This window comes from Thermochaetoides thermophila (genome assembly GCF_000221225.1).
Source record: "Thermochaetoides thermophila DSM 1495 unplaced genomic scaffold scf7180000011820, whole genome shotgun sequence".
In the NCBI taxonomy this organism is placed as follows: Eukaryota; Fungi; Ascomycota; class Sordariomycetes; order Sordariales; family Chaetomiaceae; genus Thermochaetoides; species Thermochaetoides thermophila.
In genome coordinates this window covers 2,380,548-2,401,199 of record NW_006383036.1, presented here as the reverse complement: position 1 = coordinate 2,401,199, position 20,652 = coordinate 2,380,548, and the positions used below count along the sequence as shown (strand labels likewise).

General features: G+C 55.0%; 7 protein-coding genes and 1 non-coding gene across 8 annotated transcripts; 5 read left to right on the top strand and 3 right to left on the bottom strand.

The window, feature by feature from the left end:
- Positions 1-2,196: 2,196 nt before the first annotated feature.
- Positions 2,197-2,288, top strand: CTHT_0056470. The gene is given in 2 exon segments: positions 2,197-2,234; positions 2,251-2,288. It is a non-coding gene; the product is annotated as a tRNA-Ala (tRNA).
- Positions 2,289-3,106: 818 nt separating this feature from the next.
- CTHT_0056460 (uncharacterized protein) lies at positions 3,107-3,980 on the bottom strand (the record flags this gene model as incomplete). Its single annotated transcript, XM_006695907.1, has 2 exons — positions 3,107-3,632; positions 3,835-3,980. The coding sequence occupies 2 exons, from the start codon at positions 3,978-3,980 to the stop codon at positions 3,107-3,109; spliced, it is 672 nt and encodes a 223-aa protein (XP_006695970.1).
- An 837-nt stretch (positions 3,981-4,817) lies between these two features.
- On the bottom strand, positions 4,818-6,437 carry CTHT_0056450 (inner membrane translocase subunit tim44-like protein; the record flags this gene model as incomplete). The annotated part of the gene is made up of 2 exons (XM_006695906.1): positions 4,818-5,493; positions 5,545-6,437. 2 exons carry the CDS (start codon positions 6,435-6,437, stop codon positions 4,818-4,820), a joined length of 1,569 nt encoding a protein of 522 aa, XP_006695969.1.
- A 635-nt stretch (positions 6,438-7,072) lies between these two features.
- On the top strand, positions 7,073-7,813 carry CTHT_0056440 (mitochondrial 37S ribosomal protein uS11m; the record flags this gene model as incomplete). The annotated part of the gene is made up of 1 exon (XM_006695905.1): positions 7,073-7,813. One exon carries the CDS (start codon positions 7,073-7,075, stop codon positions 7,811-7,813), a length of 741 nt encoding a protein of 246 aa, XP_006695968.1.
- Positions 7,814-8,294: 481 nt separating this feature from the next.
- CTHT_0056430 (putative mitochondrial chaperone protein) lies at positions 8,295-9,854 on the top strand (the record flags this gene model as incomplete). Its single annotated transcript, XM_006695904.1, has 1 exon — positions 8,295-9,854. The coding sequence occupies one exon, from the start codon at positions 8,295-8,297 to the stop codon at positions 9,852-9,854; it is 1,560 nt and encodes a 519-aa protein (XP_006695967.1).
- Positions 9,855-10,479: 625 nt separating this feature from the next.
- On the bottom strand, positions 10,480-11,127 carry CTHT_0056420 (uncharacterized protein; the record flags this gene model as incomplete). The annotated part of the gene is made up of 1 exon (XM_006695903.1): positions 10,480-11,127. One exon carries the CDS (start codon positions 11,125-11,127, stop codon positions 10,480-10,482), a length of 648 nt encoding a protein of 215 aa, XP_006695966.1.
- Positions 11,128-11,354: 227 nt separating this feature from the next.
- CTHT_0056410 (putative cytochrome protein) lies at positions 11,355-12,085 on the top strand (the record flags this gene model as incomplete). Its single annotated transcript, XM_006695902.1, has 4 exons — positions 11,355-11,616; positions 11,678-11,855; positions 11,922-11,970; positions 12,029-12,085. The coding sequence occupies 4 exons, from the start codon at positions 11,355-11,357 to the stop codon at positions 12,083-12,085; spliced, it is 546 nt and encodes a 181-aa protein (XP_006695965.1).
- Positions 12,086-13,317: 1,232 nt separating this feature from the next.
- On the top strand, positions 13,318-20,264 carry CTHT_0056400 (E3 ubiquitin-protein ligase ubr1-like protein; the record flags this gene model as incomplete). Its single annotated transcript, XM_006695901.1, has 3 exons — positions 13,318-19,631; positions 19,698-19,961; positions 20,186-20,264. 3 exons carry the CDS (start codon positions 13,318-13,320, stop codon positions 20,262-20,264), a joined length of 6,657 nt encoding a protein of 2,218 aa, XP_006695964.1.
- Between the last annotated feature and the right edge of the window lie 388 nt (positions 20,265-20,652).

Here is a 20,652-nt window from a genome sequence, read left to right as displayed (position 1 = left end):
ACACAAAGGGTTCACAAGCCTTCTCGTTGTGTCACTCTCTAAGCCAGAGTACAGGTCTGGTTGGGATCACAACGAAAACACAAATGTCGTGACCAGCTTTGAGGGCTGCTTTTGTCCCTTATACCTTTAAGTCCCCTAGGAGTCTGTCAGCTGCCTGGATTTTTGAATCGGCCCGCACATATGACACTAAACCTTTTGATTCGAAGTCTGACAGGGAACCAAACTACACTTTGCAAAGAGTATGTAGGTAATGATTTATCTCCCCCCCCTCCCTTGTTTTTTGGATGAGGGCATCACCGACTCCTCAACTGGCCCCCGAGATGTTTGCAAGGAGTGTCGATACAAATAAGTATAAACCAACAAGCGCAAAAGAGAGGGGATTAACAAGCAGCACAACTTTAAGGAATATCAAGTAAAGGGTCTAGTCCAAACTGTCGGTAAGCTGCAAACGTCACATGTGATCTATCTCCAAAGAATGAAGCTTACCCTAACCGTGATCTGGAGCTGCTCACCCACATAACCCCCTCAAGCATTCATCCCCGAGGACCAAGTCTGCAGGAGACATGGAAAACGACAGATCTCCTGAGAACATGACACTTATGTAGATAGTCTTTTCCAAATATCGAACGACGATGAGAGCACCAGCATGATTTCTCATACCATCCACCAACCGGCCACGCCGATCCTATAATTATAGCATTGCCTTACTTCTTCACACCTCAGAGATCTTTTGCCTTCTCTGACAAATGAAGAGGCATATCCGTACCCTCACCAACAAATTGTGACTTCTGAGACAAACAAGTACTTGTCACTAACATAGAGAGGTAGCCCTCTAATCCTTGTTATCTTGCCTAGAGGAATTTTCGAAGTATACTTCCGTGGAATACGGATACTCGATGTTTAGCTTTCCGCTACCGCAAGTAAGGTTCTCGGCAAAGATATTATAGCAATGATAAGGCACTCCACAGCTGAAATGACAGACCGTCGAGCACATGTGGCTGTCTACAAGGGTGTGCTACATTGGGCCAAGGCAGTGTTGGGGAGCCTCTCTAGCGGCGAGTGATCTCAGACGAAGATAGGCCGTGTAAAAATTTTTTTTTGCACGAGCTTCGTAAACTACGCGTGGCAAACATGAGTTGTCGTATTTCTAACTCTCAGAATATCTTACCACCCATACCTATGTTCATCCGTGTAGGAAGAAGTTACCGGCTTCTGATGGCGACTTATACGAGGCAGTTTACACAGTACAGCGTGTTGAGGAGGCGCGGGGGGAGGGGGGGGGAGGAGGGGCTGTTGGGTTGGGGTCAAAAAATCCAGCTCTCGACAGCTAAGCGGCTGTTTTAAATATCCTTTACCCGGAATAACCTCAATTGACCAATCCAAATCGTTTTTCTTCTACACAATAGATAGGTGGGTAGCCATGACGCCTATCGGCATTTTGTGTCAGGAAAACGAGCCAAACGGAACGGTACCGTTGAAATCCAGCTACTGCAAGAGACGGGCGACTGAGTAACAATCCCCATCTTGCAGGTAGGTAGCTCATGTCATCTTGGCCTAATAGTATGTATGTATGTAAATCCTAAATTGCGTCACCCAAGGGATAACAACATGCGCGTGCCGCCAGGCTTTCGGTCTTGGGCGCAGCGTCACACATCGGAGCCGGGTGAGTTCCGCGATTCGGTCCCCTACCCACCACACCTGCTGCCGGCAGATGCGAGTTTTATCACCTTCGGTCTGTGAGTCCGAGACAAATTTGACAGGCGATTTGATCGCTTAAGTCCGACGTCAGAAGGCGCATGTCGTATGAAACACCGCAATGCCTGTTTGTGGCAGACCTTCCTGAACCTTGGGGGCTTGAGGGAGCCTGGGAAGAACACTGCTTGTAGCCACAGCCCCTGATCTTTCGAGCATGGTTACAAACACAGGTGGCAGCCGACTCAGGTGGTAAACGACCGCCAATACAAGGGCCCCCGTATGTGTTGGCATAGGATGAAAGCGCTGTTGGGAAGGGGGGGGGGCAGGCAGTTCTAGGACAAAAGAGAAACCTTTGAGAGGTCAAGTCGAAACCTTATTGCGATTCCTGATACTTGGAGTCGTCACCCCCTTTTTATCCCAAGCTTAGGGGCTAAAGTCCTGTGACAAAACCTGCTAGGGAATATAGGTAGTTTCGATCATCAGAGATCATCAAGTATCCATGGGGGTATGGTCTAGTGGTATGATTTCTGTTTTGCACTGGTCCATCCATCAAGCATTACAGAAGGTCCCGTGTTCGATCCACGGTGCCTCCATCCCGGGATATTTTTTTTCCCCTTAACTTCAAGCAGCTATCCTGGTAATTTTCTTGCCTTCAAAAATCATATCTTCGCTTTCGTTTTCATATAGAATCGACTATTCAAGAGGCTGCGGCTAAGGGGCCTTGGCACTGAGGCTTCTGTTCTGTCTCGACAGTGGAACACCGTCCAGCTACCCACATCTAAGACTTCGGCTCCTAAGACTTCGGCTCTCTTCCAACCAAGAAAACCGTCAAGTCGATGTCATTGACCATCGGCTACCGACGATTCTCTCGGCGGATCGGTTGTTCATGTCGTCTGCCACTTTTGCGCCGACGCTGACTAGTTGATGTGATGCAAGCCTCCGGCTCAGCCCCACCAAAGAGTTCGTAGGGTTGACGCCCCGAAACTCACCCGTTGCATCTGTCTGTGACTTGATCACAGTCCGTATGTATGAGAGGGAAAGGAATTCCACGGACTGAATGTGGCTTTGCCAGAGAAAGTAAAATTTAGCGACTTATGAAGTCAAGAAGAAGTAAGACCTGAGTAAGTGCTTATGTAACAGCTTGTCAAGGGGTGCTTGTAACTCTAGGGTAGGCGAGTTGGTGAATCGGGATGGTCATCCGTCATTGGCAATGCATCGGGACTTGATGATCGAGATACTTTGAAGGATCCCATCAAAAGCAAAAATCCATGACCCTTCACCAGCCAAAAAGCCAGATGGATCACCAAGTTCCAATCATTCCACACAATCCTAAGACCGGGAAGAGAACCTCGTAAAATCTATCAAACCACCAACAACCCCCCCCCCCAAAAAACCCACACCCACTCAAGCCTCACTCTCCTCCCCCTCCCCTTCCCCGCCTCATCCTTCTTTTTTTTCTTTCCTCCTCCCTCAGCAGCCTCCTGACCTCCATCAACGCTTTCCCCAACAAATTCAGCCCCCACCTCTCCCTACCCACCTCCTCAGCCTTCCCGGCAGCAAACCCAATCCCCCAAATGCGATCCATCGGGCTCGCCTCCACAATCTCCCTGTCTCCTGTGCGCAGCAGCATCTCTCTGAGCGTATAACTTGTCGTGACAGTCCTGGTCCCCTCTTCGTTTTTCTCTCCTTCTTCGCCGGAAACAGTCTCAGTCACCTTCACAAACCAGCCACTCCCCTCGTCCCTGGCCACGGGATTCGTGAACTTGAGGATATTGCCCTTGAGCACGATGCGCTCGCGCTCGCGCCGCCAGATGGCTTCGTTGAAGTTCTTTACTTGGCGGCCCAGGGCTTTGACGTCGCGCGGGTGACGAGCGGAGAGGATGCGAGGGGCGATGGCGGTGTCGTTGAAGAGGAGGGCTTTTTGGTACATCATGTAGCTAGAGAGAGAAAAGGGGGTCAGGATAGGCGATACAAAAGTAAGCATGAGGGCAAGGGGGTGGGGGGGGGGAGGTCTGGATGTTGAGAGAGGTGAGGGAGATTGAGATCCCCTTCCGTAGGCAAGGAGGTTCATTTAAGACAAAGGGAGAAATAATGTGGTCATGGTAAAAGTTGAGGTGCCAAAGGGAAAATGAGACGTACTGCTCTGCAGTGGGATAAACCACGGACGGATCCTCAGGATCGAAGAAGGCACAATGGTACCATTGCGAGAAGCACCCTCCTTCAGGCTCTCTTTGCCGCCAGAAGTAAACCGGTGGGAGAGCTGGAGAAGTAGTTGATGAAGCCATTGTGTTTGATTGAGATGCAGGGGTTGATGATTCTTTAGGAGTTGTCTTTTTGCTTGTCGACGGAGCTGCCCGTTTCCTCGGACGGTGTGAAGGTTGAGTGGTAATGCTTTTTGGGGCCATAATAAACACAAAACTTGGACCGGGCCGATGATTTATGAGTTTTAGTTGAGAGATCCAACTGAGATGAATTCTATCTCTGATAAAACTCACACCTCTTAAAGCTAAGTGATTCATTGGATTCAGCTCATTGCCAAGGTGATGGTTGCCTAAACGAAGACTCACACCGAGAATTCATGTCGGTTGCTGAGCCCAGCGTCGCTTCACAGCCTTTCAGCCGCACAGCAGCTAGAAGGCCTCGCTCATTCCACACCATCGGAAAGGGATCTCGTCAATGAAGGGTATATTAGTATACCGATTTGCAAGCTTGCCAGCAAGAAGCGCCCGTCTTGCCCTTTCCCTTCTTTTTCTTTTCATACATGAAAGTAGATAGCCATACACGCAGTATACTTTTTGCTCCCATAAAAGCCCATCTCCAATGGAGCCCCCAGCAGAGTGGTGTGTGTGACGTTACGTTATCGCCGAAAGTTGAAATGAACCCCACCCCCTTCCAAATAAAAAAAAAAAAAAGAAACGCATTCGCTCCCTCTGCCTCTTCTATACCCTGAGATCAAACCGATGTAAAAACTCCCCGCCAGTCTTGACGCGGCTAAGATCCCCGGATGCCATATGATACAGTATGTATGGTCATAATAGAACACAGCAAATGAAAGGAACGCCGGTCAGCTCTCTCTGGAGTCAGACCACGGCGACATAAAAATACAAGTCATTGAAACAAGCTCAGATCCACTCGCGACCGCTCTTCTGCATCTCAATCAATCGCCAGCCTCTCGTCTCCGGGTTGTTCACGTCCTCGGCGATACGGGTCATGCCAATGGCGTAGGTGACCAGCTGCACCTTGTCCTCCATACCGGCCGCCAGCTGGTTGGTTTTAGCATTGCGGTAGACATGGACCTCCTGGGTCCGGCAGGTGACGATGAAGACGGGGATCTCGCCGGGGTCGAGGATGCGAGCGCGCAGGATGTCGACACCACGGATGTCGAGGATGCGGCCATCCGACTTGAGGCCGGCCTGCAGGTACTGCTTGGTCAGAGCCTCGTAGACGGAGAACTGGGCCTCGGAGAGCCAGAGCTTTAGCGTCTCGATGTCACCCTTGACGTAGGCGTCTAGCACCTCGGGCAGGATGTACTCGCGCAGCTCCTGAAGGAAGGACTCGAGCTTGAAGGACGGGTCCATCTGCCGCACCTTCTTGATGACCTGGGCCGTCTCGTTCTCAGCGAACCAGCTGGCAACCTTGTCGGTGATGCTCCGCGCCGTCTCGATCAGCGGATTGTCCGACTCGCGGTACACGTTCTTCATGTTGAAGAGACTCTGCACGAACTTGCTCGAGTCGCGGAACTCCCTCCAGGCTTCCTTCCAGGCGGCATCCTTGTGGACGGTCAGGCTAGTACCGGCACTGCGTAGTGTTAGCGTGGGTCAAACAGCCATAAAAAGGGTCGGAACATACTTAGGATCCTCCTGGAAGACCTGCGGGGCCTGGCCGCTCTCCTTGAGCATCTTCTCGCGCAGTTCCTTCTGCCTCCTGCGCTCCTCCTTGTCGGTCCAGCCGCCATAGCGGGAGCTGCTGCCGTCGTCAATGACGTTCTTGACATTCTTAAAGGCCTCCGTTTCGCGGATGGGCTTGGTGGCCTTGTCGAGCACCTCGCCGGTCTTGTTGGCACCCTTGCGCACGCCCTTCATAACGGGAGTCTCCCACACGGTCTTAGCACTCTTGCCGACAACGGCAGCAGTGGTCTTGACGACGGTGGCCGCGGTCTTGGAGACGACACCCGACGTGGCTTCGTAGGCCTCGCGAGCCTTGCGGATCGACTCGCTCTCGGCCAGCTGCTGGGCACCAGACGCGAGGGCCTTGGTCGACTCGTTCCACTCCTTCGACTCCTTCAGCTCGTTCTGCATCGTCTCGATGAAGACCTGCCACGGCGTCTTGTCGCCATGGGGCGGCGGCGGGGGCATCTCATCCTTTTTGCTCTTTTTGGACTCCTCTTTCTCCTTCTTGGGCTCCTCCTCCTTCCCTTCCTCCTTCGCCTTGCCCTCCTTGCCCTCGGCCTGGAGTGACCGGGCCGAAGCATGGAACGCGCGGGTCCGGGCTGGCGATAGGCTGTCTAACCTGATGGCGGTAGCGGGGAGGGTCGACCGCAGGATGGGCTGGGGTTGTCGTTGCTGGTGAGAGAGAGATCTGAGAGCAGGAGACGTCGCGGCCTCGGAACGAGCAGTGCGGACAGAGAGGAGACGATATTTCGAGGGAGTTGTCGAGCTGCAGCGAGCAGTGCTGCGAAGAGCGGACACCCGCAACGGGGCAGCGGGGGAGGAAAGCCTCTGCATCTGCCGGGCGGTATTCATGGTGATGGCGTTGTAATTACAATGGCCGCGGCCAAAAAAGACACAAAAAAAGAGCAGAGGATATAAGAGAGAAGTATTAATTGCGCCGGGAAACGCGCTGGGTCGACGGCGACGGCGCAAGAGGGGTTGTTGTGATGCTGGGGAAGCTGGAGATCGGGCGGGTTTTTCTCTTTTTTGCAGCGTTAAGAAATTCGCCCGACGAGCGGCAAACAAAACAGCCCCCTGGTCCGAGATCCAGAAACCTTTCCTGCTGCAGTCCTTGTCACCTGCCAAGACCCCACTCGGCAAACACCGGCTGGGCAGGCTGCGAGCCCTGTGAGTGGCCAGTGGCGCTCGGAGGTTCCCCACTTCATATGCCCCACTACGGTCCCCCAGGGCGCGGGCCACCCAAAATTTCCAGTGGCCCGTGTTGAGGTCGTCATCGTCGTCGGTGTCGTCGTCGATCGAGATCACGCAGCGCCATAGCGACGCCGATATCGCCCAAACTCGACCCTGACGTCGACCTTGACCGTCCTCCCTCTCTCCGCGCAGCTTACGAAGAGCCACGACTCCTCGGCACCCGGTCGATCCGGAAGCGCCCTCATTCTCTTGTTAGGCATCTCAGTTGAGCGCCGTATGAACGTTGGCGCCTCGAGATGAGCCGCTTCCTGACCAGCCGCCTGCTGGCGGTCCCTGACCTCGCCCGTCCCCTGACCAAGTCCATACTCCCTGCGGTGAGCACGCTGCAATGGGCCCGTCTCTTCTCCCAGTCTCCCGCTGTGCGGAACGATGATTCCCAACAGCAGCAGCAGCCGCCATTCCCTGTCGTTTCCCCGCTCGTGCACACCGGCCCGAGCCAGCAACAAGCCCCGACCTCAACAGCCACGACCGGCGGTAGCATGATGAGCAAGTTAGCCAAGGACGTGCTGGGCCGGGCGATCCGGCCATCAGCGACATCGTCGTCAGCGGAGGAGGACCTGATGCGCGAGGTGTCGGCCGAGGAGAAGGAGGACGACGACAGCGAGGAGCCGTACCACTTCCACATCTACAGTCACAAGCATAACACGCACGTGACGCTAACCAAGCCGAACCGCGACGTGATCATGACGCTGTCGTGCGGCAACCTGGGCTTCCGCAAGTCGCAGCGTAAGCACTACGACTCGGCATACCAGCTGGGCGCCTACTTCATCGACAAGATGCACCAGCGCGGCTTAGTCAAGAAGATCAACCGGCTCGAGGTCGTCCTGGCTGGCTTCGGTCAGGGCCGTGAGGCTGTGGTGAAGGTGCTCATGGGCGCTGAGGGCAAGCACCTACGCCCCAAGATTGTGCGTGTCTCGGATGCTACGAAGCTCAAGTTTGGTGGTACCCGCAGCAAGAAGCACAGGAGACTTGGTTGAGGTGTTTTCTGGTTGGATTGGATTGGCTGGCTGGCGTGGTTTGCATGGTGTATGGGAGTGTATGGGATACCTATGCCTTACAGGATGCGGATGTGTGAATGGCATCAGGGTCTAGTGTGTAAGGCCCCTGTATTGTACATGTCTGTATACTATATATCAAATTTAGACGATTAGACGACCAATTACCTGAAACAGGCCTGGAAAGTGTGAGATCCGTGCCATGCGGCTCAAGATTCAATACCTGGTTTTTGATTTTGAAACGAACCGAGTCAGCGGTTCGCCTTCCGCCCCGGACGGGAACTTTAATGGCCCCGCTTGGCCCGGACCTGGCTGTTGTTGGACCCACTCAAATTTCTTTGAGGTATTGATCCAGGGACGGACTCTCACTTTCAAGCTCACTCATCGCTTATTTACCATCATTGGGATCCTTCATGGTCCAAACTTTGCTTTCAACCCCACAAGCCATGCCATCATAACCGCCATGACGCCAACAAGCTTATCTCAAGCCATGGGTTCACCTGCCCCAACTATGCCATCCTCCCAAGCATCACCCCTCAACCCGTCATCAACGGCATCAACACCATCAACATCATCACCCCTGTCTCACCTTCCACTCGCAGCCCCAGGTTCAACTCCCTCACCATCTGGTACCCCCCTCGGCCTAGACAACCTCTTCACCAACCCGGTCTTCGCCGGCGGTCTCGGCCTAGGCGCGCTCGGCGCCGCCGCCGCCTTCGGCCGCCGCGCTCTTATTTCCACCGCTCAACTCTTGCGCCGCCAGCTCCTTGTCAACATCGAGATCTCCAAGCGGGACCCCTCATATCCCTGGGTTCTCGCCTGGCTTGCCCAACCGCGCGATGACCCTGGGTTCTTGGCGCGCAGAATTTGTAGGCTCAGGAATCTGAGCATAAGTACCACTACGAGGAGTCTCACGAGGGATGAGGCTACAGGGGGAGGGAAAATACATGCTGATTTTAGAGTTCAGCCGGGGTTCGGGAAACATATTATACGGCATTCGCCGGGGGTGTATATTGCTGTAAAGAGAGAGAAGGCGGGGACGGCGACGACGGCGACGGGTGAGCCGCACGAGACGCTGACGCTGACGTTGTTATGGATGCATCGGCATGTATTAGCGGATATTTTTACGGAGGCGCACGCGCTGGCACAACAGGCTCATGAAGGGAGGACGGTGGTTTACACAGCGCGGAGGATGGAATGGGCGGTGCTGGGGCAGCCCAGGATTAAGCGGCCGCTGGGGAGTGTCATCCTCGATAAGGGGGTCAAGGAGATGTTGGTCGCAGATGTCAAGGAGTTTTTGGCCAGTCAGCAGTGGTATGTTGAACGGGGTGTGCCGTATCGGAGGGGGTATTTGCTTTATGGGCCGCCGGGGACGGGCAAGACGAGTTTCATTCAGGCGTTGGCGGGGGAGTTGGATTATAACGTGGCCATGATCAACCTGAGCGAGCAGGGCATGACGGATGATTTGCTTGCTCACTTGTTGACTCAGCTGCCGGAGAAGAGTATTCTGCTGCTGGAGGATGTGGATGCTGCGCTCGTCAACCGGCGACAGCGCGATCCTGATGGGTACACCGGCCGAACTGTCACGGCTTCAGGGTTGCTGAACGCTCTAGATGGCCTCGCCGCAGGTGAAGACCGCATCACCTTCCTCACAACGAACCACATTGATCGACTTGACCCAGCCTTGATCCGTCCTGGCCGTGTGGACATGATGGTCCGCATTGGCGAAGCTACACGTTATCAGGCAGCGGAGATGTGGGATCGCTACTACGGAGACATTGACACCGACCATTCCGGCAGGGAAAGATTCCTTCAGCGGATGGATGAGCTGGGCCTATTTGGTGGTAGCGAGACGGATCCCAGCGTGCCGAAGAGGCATACCTCGACAGCGGCGATCCAAGGTCTGTTCCAGTTTAATAAGGGCAACATAGAAGGGGCGATTGGCATGGTTGAAGCCTTGATTCCAAGGACATTTGAGGCTGAGGAGACATCGCCTGAAGGGACTATCAAGTCGCCGGCATGAGCGGGGAAAAGTTCTGTGTATTATGTCTGTATAATATTGTCTTGTTTTGTTAAGCATATGTGCGCTTAGAGAATGCGTACACGGCAATTAATACCCATCTAATGGAGACACCTGACTTTGTTTGGGCATCGGGTGTTTGGACGATGAGTTTTCTCCTCAACTCAGGTCCAATTGTGCTTAGACTCAGAGATTACTAGACCTTGCCTCTGGACCCTTTCGTGATGTGACGTGTTGCTCCATAAATGGCACGCGGTACATTCATGAGATGAGGCGAAGCCTCTCATTAGCTGCTAGCTAGGGCAAATATGCCAGTAGGCACGATCCTTCAAATTCCCACAGGTAAGCCGGAAGTGCATTCTCGCTCTCCAGGACTGCTGACCACACAGCTTTATTAATGGAGAGCTCGACCAAAGCTGACATCATTAATAGGCGCCTCGGCATCGCCTATCAACGGACCAAAAATTGGACGTGGCCTGTCACTGCTTCAGGTCGAAATGCGGTAAGAAGATGCGCTAGATGCGACTCTTGCTGTATCCCAATGACCGACTGACTGTGTATCGGCGAGGGACTCTTGCTGCCGAGGAGGAGACTGATGGCAAAGAGCGATTAAAACGATCCGAGCGCGTCAGGTCGACGGCTCGCTGGCCTTTGTCTTGGAAGCCTCCTTGGCAGACTTCTTCGAATCCTCGACATCCTCGATGCCCAGGGCTTTGAGCTCGCGGATGAGCTCGTTGATCTTGATAACCTTGGCGATCTGCTCCGGCAGCAGTGCCTGGCCGTTCTCCTTTTTCACTTGCAGCTCCCTGGCCTGCTTGAGTTTCTTTTTAAGGCTTCTGACCTTCTTCTCTTTCTCGGCTTCCGGATCGGGCTGCTTGGGAGGCTCTTCGGACTTGGTCTTTTCGGAGGGCACAGCAGCAGTCTCTGACTGTTCGTTGTGCTCGGCGACCTTGCCATCCTCAGCAGCAGCCTTGGCCTTCCTACGCGCTTCGCGCCTCTTGGCGTTCTTGTTTGCGGCAGCCGACTGGGCGGGCTTGGTGACTTCGTCCTTGAGGCCCTCGGCGCCAGGGGGTAGGCCGCGGCCGCGGTTGCGGAAGTCCTCCGCCCGCTTGTTCTTGTAGATCGCAACATCCTCAGGGGGGATGTAGCCATCGCGAACGCGAATCTCCTTGCGAATGCTCCCGTCCGCGCGAACCGACGCAGGGATTATGCGCTCGCCACTCTTGGGATCGGTCACGATCCCGGCGTTGCTGGTCTGAAGCTTCTGAGGGGGCATTTTGCCGGATGGGTTGGTAATGGTGACAGGAAGATTATGGAAGTTAATCAAAGCGACAGGATTACGAAGTGTTTTGTCGTGCAAACGCCGAAGCGTTGAACGCGACGAGATGCTTTGCAGTGTTCGTTTCGTCGGCGAAGTTGTTGGGGTCAAATCCCAGGAAGGATCAATCGCAGGCGTTTGAGAGGAATCGTTGGCGGGGCTCACATGCGCCAGCCTGGGAAGAGATGCCAAGAACAAAGCCAAGCTTCGAGCCCCACGTGCAGCTACAGCCAATCAGCTTCGGGTCCGGATACTTCCGTGCGGCCTTTCCGGCAGCAGCCAGTGGTCAGTTTTGCTCTGCTCTGCTCGCTCCGGGTCCGAGGACGCAAACATCCAAGGTTGAGATCAGCCGAAGCGATCCTCTGCTTGCCGTTTTCCTTGCACTTCGCCCGCGCAACGTCACCTGGCACGTAGCCCCGCAAATTGGGATCTTAAACAGTCACAATGGTGCGTTGGACATGGTCTATCTCTGTGTATTGACGTGAGCTGACATTGACGGCGCATGCAGGCCTCCTCCGCGGTTTACAAGCAAGTCCCCTCTCGACGACCCCGTCCTCGTGCCTTTACTCGGCCGATCCTGTTACTGTCGACTACGTGCGATTGCTAACCTGCTCCCTCAGCACACTCTTCCGGAGGAACTGGACCATGCTCGGCGTCGTCTTCGCCAGCGCCTTCGCCTTCGAGCTGTACGTTGCCGTCCGATCTGGGAGGGATGCGAGAATTGGAGGAACATGTGGCTAAGTGTGACACAGGGGCTTCAACACCGTGATGGACCGGATCTGGGACAACCACAACAAGGGCGTATGTTTTCTCTCTGGTTGTGTTTCGTGTGAGGGGATGATTGCTGACGCAGGAACAGCGCCAGTGGAAGGACATCCGGCACAAGTACGTCCAGGGCGGCGAGGACGAGGAGTAAGAATTGTCAGCACCGACGTGATACCACGAAACACCGGGAAAATGGGGCGAGGATATCCTCGCCGTGTACATGTCTACGTGCCTGTAGTACGGGGATGGGTATAGAGGAATAGAGCTTTGGTTTGGAAGACGCTCTCTCGCCTTGAAGCTAGTCGTTCGTTCGACATCGCTGCGATGACGAAATTTGCCTCAGCAGTACGACAGCACGAATGCGAGCACCATGCAGTGGTTCTGTCATCCATATCCGCACGGCCCAGTTGGTTGGCAGGGACCCGCGTGATGGACGTGATGGTTGGAAGTCCCCTTTTTAACAGTAGAATGGAGCTGTCTGAAAGTCTATCCAAGGTCTAACTGGACGTATGGACATTGGGATGCAGCTTTGTCTCAAGTCATGTCAACTCCGTCCGGCAGTCGTGGACTTGGAGCCCAAGATCGAGTCTCCTGGCCGACAGCCAGCATGTTTTTTTTTTTTTTTTTTTTTTTTTTTTGGTCGCGACGTGAAATGTCGCCCTTCGTAATCTTTCGCAAGTCATTGCCCTTGACCCGCATAACAGAATCTTCTGATGACTTCAACACCAAATCCTCGACATTCCTGCTCAAAAACTGGTAGGTGACTGTAAGCCGACCAACATAGCACAAATGTGGCTGCGCCACGGCTTCTGTGGCCCGGAAGTTCAAGTTCCTGCTTGGGGCGGTTGCACCGCAGCTTGGGATCTGGAGGGGTAGCGCACATAAAACCCCAACCCTAAGACAGGAAGCTTCCTACCCCACGTTCTGCGGTTATCCACTTTCGGCTTATCAAGCAACCGCCATCCACAGCATCACAGCTCTAGAGTTGACGCTTGACTCGAGCCAGCTTCAGACAGGCAAGAATACCAAGCCACGCCGCGTGCCATAGTTCATCAGTGGTTCAGATTCATTTTTGTTCTCTTTCGACTTTGTATCCATTTTTGCGTCGGCGTGGCATCCATTCACAAACCACATCGCCCGACTTTTTTTTTCATCCTCTAGCCACCCCGAGCCAACTTCGATCTTCAGCTTCCATCATCGACCGACCCCCACCTTGCTTCTCTTCTTGCATCCATTCCTCTCCCACCACAGCCACAAAATTTTCCGCGATACCCAATTCTTGATACCCATACCCGATTTCCGCGATATGATTACCGATTTCTGACCAGCGACGACTTCGACGATAATCATCATCGAGCTTCAGGTGGCCCAACATCGACGACAATGGAGCCGCCCATGTCAACTCAAGAGCAGCAGCTCTGCCAGCTGTTGCTGGAGCTGCCTGCTCGCCACAAGTACCGCTATGGCGAAGAAGCCGAGCGCGATTTGCTGACCGGCCTGTTCTGGTGCATGGCTGGCGGTAGGGACGAATACATGAATCTCTTTTTTCCAACTGGGGGCCCACTGCACAATGGCACTCTCAGGCTCCGTGAGGCCCAGGGCGCTGTGGATGGCGCTGAGTACACCGAAGGGGCTCGAGGCAAGGCCTGCGGACATAACTTCCACGCAGGCGAGCCATGCTATCTGTGCAAGACTTGTGCCGTCGACGACACCTGCGTCATGTGCAGCAAGTGCTTCGAGGCCAGCGATCACGCCGGCCACCACGTCCGTCTGCAGATCTCGGGCGGCAACGGCGGCTGCTGTGACTGTGGTGATCCAGAGGCTTGGAAGCGACAGTTCTTTTGTACTATCCATTCATCCTGGGAAGCCGAAGACAAGGGCAAGGGCAAGCAGCCATCACCGTTGCCCGAGGACCTAGTCAACAGCATCCGGATGACGATCGCCCGCGTACTGGACTTCATGTGCGACGTCATCTCATGCTCGCCCGAGCAGCTTCGCCAATCCAAGACCTGCGAGTCCATTCGTCAGGACGAGCGCATGTCGAGGCTGTCAGAAACCTACTGCGGCGGCGACACGGAGGATCCTGGCGAGTATTGCGTGCTGCTCTGGAACGACGAGAAACACACCATCTACGATGTCCAGCACCAGGTTGCTCGCGCCTGCAGGACGAGCCTATCTACCGGGCTCAAGAAGGCCATGGAGACCGATCTGGTCGGCCGCACCATTCTCGAATACAACAGCGACCTTACCAAGCTCATCGACATCGCCACTGTGATTGAGCAGATTCGCGTGACCGTCACCATTCGGTCATCGCGCGACACCTTTCGTGAGTACATGGTCAACAGCCTGGTTGAGTGGCTGAAGGACATCAGCCTGTGCAGCGTCGGAGAGGATCTTCACATCTTGCGGCAGACTGTGTGCGAAGAGCTCCTGAAGCCCTGGCGCAGGGGCAGCCCTGGCACGCACTCGAACGTTGGTCAGGATGGCATCGACGACGAGGACAGAATCGAGCGTGAGCTTGAAGAGCAGAATAGTGAGTTCATTCGTCAGCAGCAGCGCATCCTTCTGCAGGCCCGCCAAGCGGCCCAAGCAGCTCGCGCGCGTGAGCAAGCAGGCCAAGGTGGCCAGAACAACGGTAGCGACGATGACGAGGATGAAGATGAAGAGGAGGAGGAGGAAGAGGAGGAGGAGGATATGGGCGACGTCGACATGGACGAAGATGGGGATGAAATGTTTGACGACGACGACATCCTCATGCTGGAAAACCGTCCCGAGGGCGGCGACGAAGGAGAAGCTGGCGGCGAAGATGGCGGCGAGGATGTGCACATGCAAGATTGGCGCCAGGATCAGGCCTCAGGGGCACAAGAAGATGAGCGTCTGACTGCCGGGGCCCCAACGAACCTGCCACCCCCTCCAGGTTCGGCAGCGGCAGCTCTGCGGCGGGCCGCCCGCGAGAGGGAACTTACGCCGTCCGACTCGGATACGGCCGAGCCGCTGATCGCCCCGAGCGTCTTCCCCAAGACGAACTTGGAGATCCCCAAAACACCACATCCGAAGGGCGAGCCGCTCCCTCCGCCGCCCAAGCCCGGTCACTACTGGGTCCTTCCCCCAAGTGGTTATGTCGAGCAGGACCATGTCCCAGTGGCAGAGAATATGTTCGAGCGGTTGCGCCTGGACTGGCTGTTGCTGTTCGACCCACGCATGTGGAAGCAGCTGCGTAACAACCTGAAGTCGCTCTACATCCAGACCCTTCTGACCATTCCCGAGTACAAGCGCATCCTTGGCCTGCGCTTTGCTGGTCTGTACACTACGCTGTCGCAGCTGTATCTTGTTGGCGACCGCGAACCAGACCACTCGGTCATCCACCTGTCGCTACAGCTGATGACGACACCGTCCATCACGGCCCAAATTGTTGAGCGTGCCAACTTCCTGACAACTCTGATGGCCATTCTGTACACGTTCCTGACCACACGCCAAGTTGGTCACCCATGGGAGGTCGACTCGAACGCCGTCATCGCCTTCGACTCGGGTGTCCATACTAACAGGAGGGTGTACTATATATTTACCGACATTAAGTATCTGGTGGCATCTGCTGATGTCCAGGAGCGTCTGCGCACGGAAGAGCGTTACATGCTGCAGTTCCTAGACCTCGTCAAGCTGCACCAGGGCGTGTGCCCCAATGTTCGCGCCGTCGAGGAACATGTGGAATACGAGGCAGATAACTGGATTAGTGCGTCGCTCATCATGCAGCGCACCAACCGCATGTGCAAGATGTTTGCCCAGGCCTTCCAGAATGTTAAGGACCATGGGTTCGAGGCCGTGTCGAACGCGATCCGTCTGACGGCCAAATCGGTTATTATCAACTCCATTGGTGCTGAGCGCACCCGGTTCAGTCAATGTGAGATCAAGGATGAGGTGCGGTTCAAGATCCTGGATGACTTCGAGTTCGAGCCAGCTGGGCGTGCATTCAAGGTTGTCAAGTTCGTCGTTGAGGAGGAGCCAATGAGCTTCCATCACCCGCTGCACCATTTCCTGTCGTGGCTCATCGAGTACGGCAAGACGATGCCGCTCCAACAGCTCAGGAGCCTTCTGAGTTTCACGACCGAGGACCTCGTCGCCAAGCCGCGCTCTATGGGTAAGAAGGTCATGCCGCGGCATGCGGATTACACTCCCGAGGACTACCTGATGGCCGCGTTCGACTTCCCCTTGCGCGTGTGCGTCTGGTTGGCCCAGATGAAGGCTGGTATGTGGGTGCGCAATGGCATGAGTTTGCGACACCAGGCCGGTACCTACCGTGGTGTCACTCAGCGTGATGTGACCTACCATCGGGACATCTTCCTGCTGCAGACCGCGCTGGTGGTGTGCGATCCGAGTCGTGTGCTCGCTTCTATGGTCGACCGCTTCGGCATGGAGAAATGGTGCAAGGGCATCTTTGAGCAGAAGGTCAAGGCTCAGGACGACAGCCAGCACCTGGATGTGGTTGAGGACATGATTCACCTGCTTATTGTGCTGCTGAGCGACAGGACCATGCTCATCCCGAGCGACGAGGGCGAAACCTCGGAACGAGCAGCTATTCGTCGCGACCTTGTGCACATTCTGTGCTTTAAGCCGCTCACCTTCTCCGAGATCTGCTCCAAGCTTCCTGATAAGGTCAGCGATCGTGAGGATATTGACAGTTTCTTGGACGAGATGACAACGTTCAAGGCACCCGAGGGCTTGAATGACGTGGGCTTGTTCGAGCTGAAGCCCGAGTTCTACGAGGAGATCGACCCGTACATCACGCATTACAACAAGACGCACCGCGAGGAGGCCGAGATGGCGTACCGCAAGGCCGTGGCCAAGAAGACGGGCAAGTCGGTTGATGATATCATCTACGAGCCCAAGCTGAAACCAATTACATCCGGCATCTTCACACGATTGGCCGAGTTCACGGGTACTGGTGTCTTCGCACAGGTCATCTACTACTCGTTGCTCTACACTCTCAAGTACCAAGACTTCACGCCGAGCATCCAGGCTACGCGTGTCGAGACCTTCCTTCAGATGTTGCTGCACCTGATCATGTGCTCCATCATGGAGGACAAGACAACCGAGCAGGACGGTGAGGAGGTGCCTTCGTTCGTCGTCAACGCCCTTATCAAGCAGGCGCGCAGCAACTTCATGGCCGAGCACGCCAACAAGAAGTCCATCGTGGCGCTCCTCGACCTTCTCCTGTCCAAGGATGACTTTAAGGCCTGTCATCAGAAGATTATCGTCATCCTGCGCCGCATGCACGAGAAGCGTCCTCGGCTCTTCGAGCAAGCCTACGAGCATCTTGGCCTTTCCCTCGACCATATCACCGCCGAGCAGCGCGCAGCATCTGCAGCTGATGAGGAGCGTGAGCGCAAGAAGAAGGCGGCCCTCGAGCGTCAGAAGCGTGTCATGGCACAGTTCCAGGCACAGCAGAAGTCCTTCATGGAAAAGCAGGGCGATATCGACTGGGGTGAGTTTGACGATCTCGACGAGGACGAGGAACTGCCTCCTGTTGAAGAGCACAAGAAGTGGTGGAAGTATCCCGCCGGCACGTGCATCTTGTGCCAGGAGGAGACAGATGACCGTAGGCTGTACGGCACGTTTGCGTTCTTCACGGAGAGCTGTATCTTGCGCCAGACGGACTTCCAGGATCCGGCTTTTGTTAGGGAGGTTATCAAGACGCCGGAAAACCTAGATCGCTCGGCAGACTCCATTCGGCCGTTTGGCATTGCTAGTGAGAATGTTCAGAAGGTGCAGAAGATTAACCAGGACGGCGAGACCTTTGAGGTCGAGAGGCAAGGCATTGCTAGGGGCTTCCCTGCGAAATTGTCGCGCCCTGGTCCCGTTGCTGTTGGGTGCGGTCACATCATGCACTACGGCTGCTTCGAGGCTTACTATGAGTCTACCCTGCGCCGGCACACCCAGCAGATTGCGCGGCATCACCCCGAGGATATCACGCGTCTCGAGTTTGTCTGCCCGCTCTGCAAGGCTCTCAACAATGCCTTCTTGCCTATCGTTTGGAAGGGTAAGGAAGAGGCGTACCCAGGCCCGTTGGTACCGACCTCGTCGTTTACCGACTTCTTGGACCATCAGCTCCGGTCCGCGTACTACACATTGGGAGCCAATAGACCGGCGGATGGAGCACAGGAGATGTTCCGGTCGTACACAACGAGCCAGATGATGACCAGCATTGCGGAGAAGGTTGACCAACTGGAGAAGGACGCTTGGGAATCGCAAATTAGCGTATCGGGGCCGGCTGCCACAAACCCTCTAGTACAGCTGCTTGGGCTTACGATGCAGGTGTCTGAACCCCAGGGTGCTGGAGGCGGTGGCGCTGGTGTGGGTTCTCAAGGGGGTTCCAACCAGCAGTCCAATAAGACCCCGATCCGCGAGCTGGTCCGCGTCTATCGTCGTTTACGGGACACATTGAGGCGGAATGGTCTTAAGTCGAAGTACAACTGGGACGACGACTCGGCGAACGAGCTTTATGGGAGCGACGTGCTCGCGCGTGCCGTCGGCTTCTCCATCTCGGCTGTTGAAATCCAGCAACGCGGCGTCGAGGCCGAGTATGGGTCGACATTCCTCGAGCGCATTCCGACCCAGGTGCTCACGCAGCTGCGTATTCTGGCCGAGACGGTTACTTCATTCATTGCTGTCGGTGGCCAGCGCGATCAGGGCGACAACCGTATTGATACCGAGTACCATCGTGACAGCGAGCGCCAGCACTGCCAGATGTTCATGACACAGTACCTCGACGAGGAAACCGAGACTACCTACAACCCGGCCAAGACATACCCGCCGCTACTGAGCCTCGACCCGTTCGTCTACCTGTGCGAGTGCGTCTTCGGCGTCGTCCCGGCCCAAGATTTTGAGATCGCGCACATGGTCCGTCTCTGTTACCTCGCCGAGATTGTCAAAGTGGTATATCACCTCGCCCGCAACACACCAGCTATGACATGGATTAAGCAGCTCATGCATCGCGATAATATCGCCGACCCGGCTGTTGCACGTTTTGCCCAGTTCTGTGATGACCTCTTCCACATGGACATCCACTCGGCTATGCACTACGCCGGAGGGGACGAATCAACCCGCCCGGGCGCCACTGAAAACCGGGCCTTCGATCAGCCGGGCTTGGACAGCTGGGAGGGCTGGTACAAGTTCCTTCGCAAGTACGCGCTCGTCTTCTTACGCAAGTGTGTCGTGCTTCTGCATGTCAAGTTCGGCGTTGATTTCAACTCTCGCGTGTCTCCTCGCCCTGAGTTGCCCGAGCTGGAGCGGTTGACTGAGATGTTGCGGTTGCCGTCGCTCGAGGATATGCTCACCGCCCTGAACCCAGAGATGTGCCAACAATTCGGCTGGCCGGCCGATACCAGACGCCTAGTCGAGGGCTGGATGAACCACCAAGCACTGTGGCCGTACAACGGGAGTGAGGAGCAATTGCCAACGTCCGCGGTCGTCAGTCACCCAGCTATCTTTGAGCTGTTGGGCCTGCCGAAACACTTTGATTCTCTCATTCAGGAGGCATCGAAGCGGAGATGTCCGACAACGGGCGGCGGCATTGCCGATCCCATGATCTGTCTGTTCTGTGGCGAAATCTTTTGCGGGCAGACCGTCTGCTGCATCAAGGAGTTCCCCCAGACGAGGCACAGTAGCCGCATGTTGGGGGGTGCGCAGCAACATATGATGAAGTGAGTCCTTCCCCCCCCTTTTTCTCTACTTTCTCAGAAATGAGTGCTAACAACGGTAAACAACAGGTGTCAAAAGAACATCGGCATGTACATCAACGTGCGCCGCTGCGCCGTCCTCTACCTCTCGCGCCTGTCCGGCTCCTGGGCGAACACCCCTTACCTCGACCGTTACGGCGAATCTGACATGGGCCTGCGCAGCGGCAGGCAGCTCATGCTGAGCCAAAAGCGCTACGATGCCGGCCTGCGCGCCATCTGGCTCAGCCACGGCGTGCCCAACCTCGTAGCGCGCAAGCTCGAGGCGGATATTAATAATGGCGGGTGGGATACTTTGTAAGTAAATTAAGCACTGCCTGTATTTTACCTTACACTTTGCTATGCAACACACACGCTACACTATGCAACACTCCTCCTCCGTAAGTAGGAGGGAGTAACTGTGGTGTGGTGTTTGTTTTTCTCTTGTCCCTTATTTTCTTCTCTCGTTCCTTTAGATGAGAAACTTCCGATACTGATCGAGGGCCTTTTGTTTCTTTTCCCCTTTACTTTGGGAGTTTTAGTCTGGATGATGACTTTGAAGAGGACTTTGACTCGGATGTTGATGAAGATGATGTAATCTTGATTGAGGAGGATGAGTAAGGCAAAGGAGGGGTTGCACGTTGACTTGGAGCCGGAGTTGGAGTTGGAGTTAAGGTCCTTTCCTTGTTCTTGTTCGGAGAGGATGGAAGGAAGAGAAATCTGGTATGGATGAGTGGATGATGGGATACGGGTGAGAAGGGAAAAGTATAGCATGGTATAGTATAGCAGGAGGGACGGCTTCGAGCGTTAGCAGTACTGTAGATTGGGTGTCTGTGTATCGTCTATGTATTACATGTACTACTCACTACGATTACTTTGGATGATTCATTAAAGGACACTACATGGTTAGGTGCCATAGATGCAGTGGCTATTATGTCGTTCCGCCAGCGAATGAAACAGTAGGCCTCATCCCTCAAGTGTTGATTAAGACGTCGATCCTCTCCCCCTG